The 12,061-nt window shown below is 43.5% G+C and overlaps 1 protein-coding gene across 1 annotated transcript in view; it reads right to left on the minus strand.

Moving 5' to 3' along the window:
* The window catches only part of TMEM116 (transmembrane protein 116), a 214,677-nt gene that overhangs the window by 86,829 nt on the left and 115,787 nt on the right, over window positions 1-12,061 (minus strand). The window contains exons 2-3 of the mRNA XM_085634079.1: window positions 4,760-4,806; window positions 1,942-2,005 (exon numbers count right to left, since the gene is read on the minus strand). Of these exons, the coding sequence (XP_085490205.1) occupies window positions 1,942-2,005; window positions 4,760-4,806 (111 nt within the window). The remainder of the gene's footprint in view (window positions 1-1,941; window positions 2,006-4,759; window positions 4,807-12,061) is intronic.

Below are 12,061 nucleotides of genomic sequence, written 5' to 3' on the forward strand. Positions count from 1 at the left end.
CTCACACAGCATACGACTATTCTGCTAAATTCCTCCCACCACACAATACACTATCACTCCACAGAACTCTCCTAAACATCCCATCACCACACCCAGAAGAAGCCTCCATTCCACTCCAAGCCTCAGACTGCCTACCTCACAATACAAACTGGTATTATACACCACTCTACAGTACACAAATAAAACACCACACAAGCATCTTAACAAACCGTCCAGCCACATCACACAACCAGAATCCCATGCTCTGCAGCTGTACATTTGCCGAATGCTGCTGTGAGGATTTAGAAGAAGCATTAATAACACAATGTAGAAGGTTGTATGGCACAACAGATCCTATATGGCGATTAAGGTCTTTTGTCACATTGTTGTTGCACTTCCGGCACCAACCTCTCAGCCGTGCGCTCTTCACTGACGTTACACATTTTTTAAACATAGCACAATTACCAGCCATTTTTGTTTAAATACACATCTCAGCTAAACTATATATTAAAAAGTTATCAATCATGGAAATGACACAGAACACGACTACACATCCTACCATATTATCAGAACCACCTGTTATTTTGTTGTTGAATGGCTTAGTTAAACATGAGGTTCATCTCTGAGCTCCTCTCCCAGCCACATAAGAGGACGAGCAAAAAGTAAAGGGGGTCAATGTGCACAGGGATCCAAAAACTGTAAGATAATTCTCTAATAATATGCATAGACTAACCCGTCGCATATGTCAAACTATCAGGAACAGCTGAGGAAAAGTCTTCTGGATACATTTGTAGCTGTAGGCAGGAATCAAAACCGACACACAAACATTTTAAAAAAGCATGTTGAAGTAAACGAATGATGCCACAGGATCTCAGTCCACCACTTAGATCTCCCTCGAGAAGCGATGTCAAGTAACCACATCTAAGATTACTCGCAGGCCTGCTGGCTGCCAAAGTCAAGCCAATGAAAAGAATGGTAAAGAATATGTGCTACAGGGGAGGGACAAACAAAGGAAGAGGAAGGATGGCCATCGACCAATGGGAAACAATAGGCAGACCCAAAGCCCACTGTAACTAATGGTACTTTCCACAGTTTAAAGCTGCCTGTAAGTGAGACTTAAAAAGAGAATTTCTGCCTCAACTGAATGAATACAATTTCACGATAGTAATCCTGCAACGTCTCTGCATCTGTGGAGGTTCCCACGGCATGTATAAGGTACATTGCTATAGTTTTATGACACAGCAAGCACTCCTTACAGCCATGCGGTTGCTACCCTGATGATAAGTCATACACTAGAATGACCATTTGTACATGCTTCATGTATATACATTTCAAGATTGTAGGGAAAATTCTAGCTTGGAAAGCTCCTTTGACATCTCATGCAACCTCAATGTTCAAACAGTAATATGTAACGAGAATCAGATACTTTTATCCACGACTACAGTGTGAGTAATAGCAAGTCCTCTATGTACTGTCTTTCTACCACTTGAATTGCCAGTTTTGAGGGCCTTGTTAACCCTGTGCCTTATCGACTACGTTTTTTCAGATAATCCATGTGCTTTCTGATAATGGAATATGAAATAAAATACTAGACTGGTTGACTAAGCAATTAGTACAAGCCACACGTATTAGGTTACTCATTTTTAGGCAGTCACTGAATTGATTTGATTGCCAGTGAATATCTATGAAATTCGTAGACAATCCTGCGTACACCGCATGAGAAACCAGTGGATTTCAGCGACTCTTCAGGCGAGAGTGCAGCATTCGTTTCTTCTTCTGAGATGAAAATAGATTTGCACGTGCAGAAACTCCTCCAAGAGGTGTGAAGAGACCACTGGCTGTATGTCGGGTCTGCGCCAGCCAACTTCAACCATACAAAGAGCTACTGCCGTGCTAGTTAATGCCTGCATTAGTACAATAGTAACAACCACAAACAGACGAAGAGCCATGCATGTCTCTTACCTCTGGGGTTCTCACTGAGCGTTGAAGCACTGCATATGCAATTATTGAGCTGGAACCTATAATACTGAAAGAAAAATATACGTCAGCAACAAATCTGTGCTTGTTGATGGATCATCATTACTGTCACATATAAAGTACCACCTTACTGTGCTTTTGAAAAAATTGAATGACATCTGTTCAGAATGAACCCCTGTGTCTAACTCTGCCTTCCTCCCCACCCCTCCCCTTTCTTCATAGTGACTTCTGTGTTCCGGTTCTATCTGAAGCACTATTTTGCCCGTGAGGCCAGGTCCACCTATACAAATACTGTAAATAAATTAAAAATGCTATACAAGCCATCTAGGACTGTAAGAGCTTAGGAATCTGGAACCCAGCAGTTCTGCTTTCCTATAGACCATACTATTGTTAAATGTGCTTTTTTTCAGTCGAACCATACTGAAGCCCAATGTGGGAAGACATCTGAGGGATACACCTTCACAGACTGATCATATACTTCAACAATCACGCCCTCATACACATTCTGTGAAGGTATATCATCCAATCTGGGACTTGCATGATCTTATTGTTTTTCTTTGTACTATGAAAAACACCCACATCCATGGAATTAAAGACCGGAGGTGGGAAACCCCCTCTTCTATAAATATTATGATTATTTTTTATTTCTACTGCATCCCATATTTGGACTCCCTAAAGTTATGCTTCACCTCTTTGGGCCTTTGCTATCAGAGCCATCCATAGTGGCATAAACAGTGAGAGAGTGTTTGACAACTCAGTTGGAATCTGCAGTTTGCCGGGTCACGCAAAGTGGTAGCTGCTGAGCAAGTCATAATTATTTCACAGAGTAAAGGCAGTGAACTATGCTGACCAGTGACTCATCAAAGTAGATGAATCATATTCATTCTCTGGCATCAGAGAAGGAATACAGTCACCAAGAAGAGTCCCTGCACTGTCTATCTCTGCTGCGAGGTAGCCTGGCATCACACAAAGCAGCTAGAGCAAGGTGCATTTGAAAGAGATGCCACTGGTCTGCTTACACCCTGCACAGCATGGAGCATCAGTCTAAATTGCACTAGATCAGCAGATGTCTCCTCATTATCAGGGTCACCAGATCTCAGTTTGGGCATTTTGTAACAGCTCAATACATTCAGCAAGTTTAAGTCCCGGTTCATACCAATTCAAGCACTTGAATTTAAGTTTTACATTGCAGTGAATTTAAGAACAAATCTCTAGTCCGGAATATGGTGTCCTGAAAGAGTTAAATTTCTAATCCCTTAAAAAAAGGGGATTAAAGAATGTTTCTTAGATTATTTTCAGCTTTATACATTATGGATTTGCAAGACTAATGTTATTCCCACCTTTCGAGCAAATTTCTGACTTCCACAGGATTCTCAATCGATCCCATGAGTCCTGGAGGAAATCAGCCCTATCTTAGATGTCATTTACTACCCTCTGCCTAATATTTATGCATGCAAACTTTCAACACAGTGGAATATTCTGCATGTGAAAGTTTCACACAAAGATGCATTTTCACCCTCAACTTTTATTTTATTTGGGCTAGGGGAAATTGAGGTCCCTCCTGGAGAAATCCTTTCCTTTACAACATATGTAATACTGGGATATTCCTCTCACTTCCTACCGTAGCAAGGCACTTACACTTGCCTTTGACAGTAATACATACATCTGTGTGTATGTCCAGTCTGAAAAGCTATCTGCAGGAGATTTTCAAATATTTAAACTGTAGGAGTTTATGTGTTCTACTTTTGCAGCTATGATTTCACTGGAATGACCATGAACCAGATCTAATCCTAAATTTGTGACTACAGAAATGTTACCACACTGGCGGAATTTCTCCATTCATAAATGTAGGTTGTGAGGTTAAATGACCACTAATCCTTTGAATCAAAATTGAAGTTTACCTTCATAAGTGTTGCTTGTTGTGCACCCAAATTTTGTTGAGGTGCATAAAATGCTTTGTGAATGAGGACCTCAGAAAAGTCCTTTCTTTTCGCATAGAGGAGGATCCGGCAGGATATCACGTATGGGTATTTTACTTCCTAGTGCCTTTTTTAATCTGCCTTAGAATGTCAATTAGGTGTAGTCAGTGGTATCAGCTGCTGCCTCCTGCTTTCCTTTTGCTACCACTGCAACTGCATTTGCTACGTCTGATATTAGGGGCCACGGGAGCAGAAAATAAGTATAAATAAGCCATGTTGAATTACTATAGATTGCACAACTTGCCCTTCCACCAGCTGCAGTATCAACGGAGCTCATAGGGTACACACAATGTTACCTTTCCAACCCTGGCGTTTCGGTGAATTTGATGTCCAGGGTAACCGAATTTAATGTTCTACTTCAACAATCACATTGCCTCTACGTAAATGAAACCTTTTACTAAGATATGCAAGCTATAGCTCGCTTGGAAGTGAATCACTCGAAAACAGCATCCTTCCACTGGTCAGATAGCCAGTGAGTTAATTGTTTAATGCTGTCATCTAAATGTGACTTGCAGGTTGAAAGTTAGAATCCCAGGGCCAACTCCCACATTACCCCTCCACGATCGATAAAATGCCACTAAATAGGGTCATAGTAAGATTTTCACAGAGGTACAAAACTGCAGTAATGAGCTCTGTATGGAAATATTCATCATAATATTCTGACACGCTTCGACAGCACTTTCTTATTGCTCCCCCGCATTTCATTTTTCAGCCACCACATTTACAGTTATTTTTTCGAGAATAGTAAACAATTTTTCGAGAATAGTAAACAGTCCTGAGGTGGGACGGTTAGTCCTAAATATGAACTAGGATCTTATAATTACCTTAAAGTGGCCATTAAAAACTGGATCCACTGCAGGGCTGCGAATACCTGCAAGAAAAGATAAGACACACTTTGTTAGGGCTTAGCAGAGGTGTTTTTAGAAAGCAAGCACTCTCTATGGGTTAACGGCTCACGCGGTCTTAGGTGGCGCGTGCGAGAGCGCGCCTGCGGAGGCAGCGTCGCGCACGTGCGTGTTCAGCTGTCACGAAGGACCTCTGGCCGACTGGCGATGTGCGTCTGCACGAGCTCAAGGCTCGCGTTTACTGTTTACAAAGCGAATAATTGGGTATTTCGGTTCTTACTGCAGTTTCGGCGATACCAGTACACTCTGGCGCTGCTCGACGGGGACAGTAATTAGAATGCACGCCGCGTTTCCTTTCCAGCCGAGGTGACTGCAGCTATCAGTACGCATGGGGAAGGGTGTCTCCTGGCCCACTGCTCCGCATCTTCTCTCACCTTCATCCGCGTGGGACAGTGGGAAACTTGGGGAGCGAAGCTCTCTTTCACTGTCCGTGGGACAGTAGCTAAACAAATGACTGTTGCTTCTCACCCTTGGCATGTGGGACAGATACCCGGAGAGCTGTGGTGTTTCTTTCTATGTACTTGTAGTCGCTAACCAGAGTGTGCTGCGCTATGTCTCATTCTCTGTGTTTTTAGGATAGTACCGAACCAGATTGCTGTGGTATGTCTCACTCCATGTGCACTGGTACAGTAGCTAACCAGAGTGCAGGGGCATCCCTTATTCTAAGTAAACTTGTGACAGCAGCCGACCAGAATGCTGTGATAGCTCTCAACCTAAGTGTACTTGAGACTGTCGCTAACCGGGGAGCTGTGGTGTCTCCCACTTTATGTTATTAAAAAGGTTGTAAAGCGAGTGTGCTGCGCTAGCTCTCATCTTCTGTGTACTTGAGACAGTAGCTAACCAGGGTCCTGTGGTATCTCCAATTCTCTGTGTACTTGAGACAGTAGCTAGCCAGGGTGCTGTGGTATCTTTCATTTTAAGTGTACCTGGAACTGTGGTTACCCAGGGAGCTGTGGTCTCTCCCACTTTCTGTGTACTTGGAACATTTCTACGGAACATGTTCTGCGCTGTGTCTCATTCTCTGTGTTTTTAGGGTTGAAACAAACCAGATTTCTGTGGTGTGTCTCACTCCATGTGTGCCGGAACAGTAGTTAACCAGAGTTCTGCGGTGTGTCTCATTGTAAGTGTACTTGCGGCAATAGGAAACCAGAGTGCTGTGGGAGAGTAGCTAACCAGAGGCCTATGGTGTCTCCCACTTTTTATGGGCAGTTTCTATCCAGAGTATGTTGTGCCGTCTCTCATTCTCTGCGTACTTGGGATAGCAGGAGGCAGTGGTATCTCTCAGTTTAAGTGTTTTTGGGACTGTAACCAGAAAGCTGTGGTGTCACCCAATTTATATGCACGCAGGTCAGTAACCAATCAGAGGGCTGTGGTGGCTCTGACTACCACCTTATGTGTCCTTGGAAGAGTAGCTAACCAAAGAGGTTGTTATATCTCTCCCTTTTTTAGTACTTGAAAAAGTAACTAACCACATCAATGTCTCTTACTCTCTATGTTCATGTGACATTAGCAAACCAGCATGCTGCGATGTGTCTGTGTACGTTGGACAGTAGCCAACAAGTAAGCAGTGGCATTTCTCACCTGTGTACAAAGAGGAGTAGCTAACCTGGGTGGTGTGGGTTTCTCACTCTCTTTGTATGGGGGCCAGTAGCTTTCCAGATACAGCTGAGGTTTCTCCCACTTTTGTATACTTGAGACAGTAGTTAAGCAGAGAACTGTTGCACCTGCTACTTTCTACATTCTTGGGGAAGTAGTAACCTAGTTTGCTGTGCGTTTCTGACTCTCTGTGCACTGACACTGCAGATAACCAGACAGCGAATCTCAAAGCCCACTTTTCCCTGTGGTAGGTAACCCAACTAACTGCTAAGCCTTTATTTACTGTATACCTGGGACATTAACCTGACGTGAGCGCTGTAGTGTGCTCAGTTTATGCGAATGTACCGTGCAACCAGAGACCTCTGGGGACGTTTTATACACACTCATCTACTTGAATTGCGTTACCTTTGGTTCGCCATTTCTTTGATGTAATAGTGTGTTAAATACACAATTACAAAACGATACTGTCACAGAAATAAATTAGAGTTTCAATTAGCAAAAACAAGGGGTTGCAAAAGTAAAAAATCCAGTATCCCCAAATCAGGAACGCGCCCGCGAGTTACGACCCTACGCCACTTTTGTGGCACCAGGGACTTTTTGGACATATTGAAATTTAGGCAACAGACAGTTAAGAAAAAGCTAAAGTTCCAGGTGATGTTTATCTACCAATAATAACCTGATATTTGATGTTAATGAGATTTAACATTTTTTTAACAGATTATATATATTGTTTTTTTCTTTTCACTTTCACAAAGATAGAACACATCAGGACATCAAAACTAGATCTAATTAGGACGCTACAAAAGAAAAGGAAGTGAGCACAACAATATACCCTAACAAATCAATAGCAAGCCTGGTCTTAGAGTATGTACCGTAGTAATGAGCGCCAACGTTAATGCAACAGTCAAGGTATACATGTTGGTTCATGCGCCGCCTATCAGGGGAGCCAGGCCAGGACCAGGACTGAGCTATGCGCTCTTCATATACAATAACAACGCGGCAGGGAGTCTGTTTAAGATGGTCTTTTGTCATCCATGAATTCATCCATGGCAGATTTTAAATTTGTTTGTAATCGCTGGTTTTGCAGTAAAAAGTCTTTGTGGCATTTAACACCCTTTAAATTATACACTCTGACATTTTAGTGTGTCAGAGTGGAGTCCATTGTGTGCGTCTTCCACCTTTATGAGTGTAACGTACATTGGACCTTTTGGTGCTAGAAATAATGAAGTTCAATTGATAACATTCTCAGTGTAGGAAGCTGGCTCTGTATATACTATACCAAAATGAGGTATAGTGTGCACAGACTTCAGTGGATCCCCAGAGGCTTAAGTATATGACTCTAATGCTATCGTTTGTGGTAGTGTAGGGAAGCAGTTAGGCTTATCAGAGGGCTGTGCTAAGCATTTGTTGTATAAATAATTCAAACACTAAGCAGAGATGTTTGGTACCAGACATCTTGAAATTCAGAGAAGCCATCATGAAGCTGTGGAGCTCATAACGACAATTCCAGCCCATGTACTCAGTATTGCTTCACTGTGCACTTATAATGTCTAAGAATGGACTTAGACAATATAGGGCATATTTGCTCATGCAATAATGCCCTCAGATGTGGTATACTACATCCTACCATAGGGATGTAAAGCCTGCTGTAGGGATGACTTACGTATGCCTCCTCCAGTGCTTGTAGGCCTGACACACAGGGATGTGAGCCAGGTCGACTCTTCATTTTTTTCAGCACTAAAACACGCAGAATCAAATGGAAGTATGCCTGTGTTTGGTGAGGGGTCTCTTAGGGTGGCACAATACATACTGCAGCCCTTAGAGACCCTCTCTGGTCACAAGTACCACTGATAGATTTTTAAATGGACTTGTATGTGAGCCAGAGGTGTGCCAATTGTTGAAACAATGGTACCGTTTTGGGAAAGAACACTGGTACTGGGAACCTGGACAGCAGGGACCCAGAACACCTCAGTCAAATTACATCAAAAGCCAGGCAAAAAGTATTAGGGGGGGGGGGGGGGGTACTGCAACAGAAACCCAGTTTCCTAAACCCAGTGCTCAAATTCAGTTATTTTACATAATCGTGTGTGTCCCATCCATCAAAATGGTAGGACAACCAATTGGCTGTGTAGACACCAAATGTTTATAACAATTATTGTGGCCAGCACTGCTTCATGCAAGGTGCTTGTGGTAGAAGAGCAACTTGAATTTCGCAACAACCAATAAGAAAGAAATGGAGGAGAGATGCAATGCGACAAACAGAATGAGCTGAACTATCCTGCACTTGTACGTTCATTTGTTAAATAGACATGCTGTGCTAGTCTATTAATTTCTATATCTTGTTAGCCTTGTATGAATGTCTAAACAAAATGACATATCCTTACACTGAAGGAAGATGCTTAGGTGATCTTTGCACCAGATCTGGATTTTTAGTTTATTAAATTAATAGTTGTTTCTTTTATCAGAGACATTAGCAAAGATTTCCACTGAATGACTCCACTGGCCCACAACCACTTGATGTTTTCAGATTGCAGAGATAGTAGTGCATTTGTGTTTCCTTTGTGTAGGTCCTATAAGGTGTCCCCTTGAAACATTGTGTCACACCCTCGCAAACGTTTATCACTCTGTGGTGGAAATGAGTGCCCATTTAAATAAGGCTGTATTCCTAGGGTCTAAGTTTATCAGTAGTGGATCCTTTTTGCAGAAGATCATTCCCTTTTCTGGGGTACGGGGTTTTCTTGTGCTTGAATTAGTGTGGGTGGAGTGTCCTCCAATCAGTTATCAGCCATCTTGGCTCCTGCTGTTTGGTGCTACCATATCCATACTTACCCATCCAATCGAAGTTCATACTTCACATTGCAATTTTTACATCTGGAGCCATTACATTGTATGGTATGTTTTTTTGCCTTTACACAAGGAGTCTTTTACATCACAGGTAAGGAAATACATTTAATTAAATAAATACAATTAAAAGATCTTCCCACCACTGACATCCACATTCATTCATCCCCACTGGCACTTTGTACCAGCACCTGTGCCAATGCCTTGGTACCCCAAATCCATTGTGACCACCTCTGGAATGCTCCTTGGATGTTATCAAGGCCTCTTTCCATCACTTGTTGGGAGTCTTTGCAAGATATACCTAGCTCAAGGTTATGAAGGCACCATCACGCCTGATGCCGTCTGGGACATGGAAGTGGAAGCAAGAAGATACACATCTTGAAACTGCAGAGTGCTGCTTCAGCATGCCTCTAGTCTGAGCTACAGTCTGTTCCTACCTGCCTCTTTCAGTTGCCAAATACTGAGGCAGGAGGGGACACAAGCAGAAGCCTCTACCGCTTCAACAGTCCGCACATGTGCAGCAACCTACTGGTTTGCCGCTTGCTGCGATTGTGATCAAGCTACCTGAGTATCTTTCCACCATGGCGGGTTTGAGGCCTGTGATCCAGAGTTACACTATTTGTGCACACAGGCACATTTTGCATATTATTGGCATCACCCATACCTTACATACCACATTTGGCTGTTGAAAAAGATAGTTCAGCACCTGTCCCGTTGCAGTAAATAGACTGCACATCCACCCCTCACTAATAGTCGATATTTCCACATGTACCATCACTGTTTTGTATAATGTGGTGTATCGCCATAAGTGAGACGGGAATGCTCAGACGTGGGTCCCGTGCACACTGTGTCACTGGAAACAAGCTGTACCTGGCTGATGAACACTAACTAGGGAGAAGCCAGTCCTGGGTTGCTTGTAGTTAGGTTCAGGGAGGACCTGGCTTAGCAGTTTGGGCTGGACTGTTCTCATTGGAGCAGGGTCAAGACTAATTTGCGTATAGCTGAGTCCAAACTGAGGTGGCGTGGTGTGTAAAATAACGATAAACTGGGATGCAGACCAGAGTAATTACCAGTGGCTGTGATTAATTCAATCATTCCATACTTCATTTTTTTGTAAACTTTAGTGTGTCACCCTAAGTGAGGCGGGTATGCCCAGACATGGGTTCTGTGCACACTGTGTCAAAGTAACCAAGCTATACCTGGCTGATGAGCCCTAATTAGGGTGAAACCAGTCCTGCGTTCCTTGTGTTCGGTTCAGGGAGGACTTGGCCTAGCAGTTCGGCCTGGACTGTTCCCATTGGAGCAGCATCAAGACTGATTTACACATGACGGGGTCCAAACTGAGACTGCATGGTGTGCAAAATATTCATGGACTGGGATTCAGCTCAGAATAATTACCAGTGGCTAAGATTAATTCAAGCATTCCATCCATCACTATTGCGTATACTTTGGTGTGCCCCCCTAAATGGGACGGGTACGGCGAGACATGGATACTGTGTCACTGGAACAAAGCTATACGTGACTGATAAACCCTAACTAGGGCAAAACCAGTCCTGGGTTGCTAGTGTTTTGGTTCGGGGAGGATCTGACCTAGCAGTTCGGGCTAGACTGTTCTCAATGGAGCAGGGTCAAGCCTGATTTGCGTATGGCTGGGTCTAAACTGAGGTGGCATGGCATGCAAAATAATGATGGACAGGGATACAGCCCAGAGTAAGTACCAGTGGCTGAGATTAATTCAAAAATTCCATTCATCCCATTTTTGTATATTTTAGTGTGTCGCCCTTAGTGGGAAGGGTATGCCCATACTTGGTTCCCGTGCACAGTGTCACTGAAACCAAGCTATACCTGGCTGATGAGTCCTAACTAGGGTGAATGCGGTCCTGGGTTGCTTGCATTCTGGTTCAGGGAAGACCTGGCCTAGCAGTTTGGGCTGGACTGTTCCCATTGGAGGAGGGTCAATACTGATTTGTATATGACTAGGTCCAAACTGAGGTGCCATGGTGTGCAAAACAATGATGAGCCTGGATACAACCGATATTAAATACCAGTGGCTGAAATTAATTCAAGCATTCCATCCAACACTTTTTTGATACTTTAGTGGTATGTGGTATGGGTAGGCCCAAACGAGGGTCCCTTGCACACTGTGTCACTGGAACCTAGCTATACCTGCCTGATGAGCCCTAACTAATGCGAAACCGGTCCTGGGTTGCTTGTGTTCCAATTCAGGGAGGACCAGGCCTAGCAGTTCTAGCTGGCTGGACTGGTCCCATTGGAGCAGGGTCAAGACGGCTTTGCGTATTGCTGGGTCCAAACTGAGGAGGCCTGGTGTAAAAAATAACGATGGACTGGGATGCAGCCCAGAGTAATTACCAGTGGCTGAGATTAATTCAAGCATTCCATCCATCATTTTTTAGAATATTTTACATGTACCATCAGGGCAAGGAATGGGCTTTGGAGAAGGGTGGATTTAGACATACTCAACCCCGCATCCCCCCACCCCCCAAACTCCTCGCTGTCCATCAGCTATCATCAACTGTTGCCTGTTACTCATGAACCTAAGGTGATCTCTCAATTAATATCATGTGGCTTACGGCATTGGGGCGATCTATACAAAAATGGCTCATTTGTCACATTAACATACTTGAAGGCTGCTCTCCCCTATAACTCCACCCTGCCCCCGGATGAATTTTTGTACTACTGTCTACTTGCCTGGTGTAGTTTGACATTCCCTGCCTTCCCTGCGGAACAAGTCCCCTTTCAGGCACTGGGAACACTGTTATCGAC

Source organism: Triturus cristatus, chromosome 11, assembly GCF_964204655.1.
Source record: "Triturus cristatus chromosome 11, aTriCri1.1, whole genome shotgun sequence".
In the NCBI taxonomy this organism is placed as follows: Eukaryota; Metazoa; Chordata; class Amphibia; order Caudata; family Salamandridae; genus Triturus; species Triturus cristatus.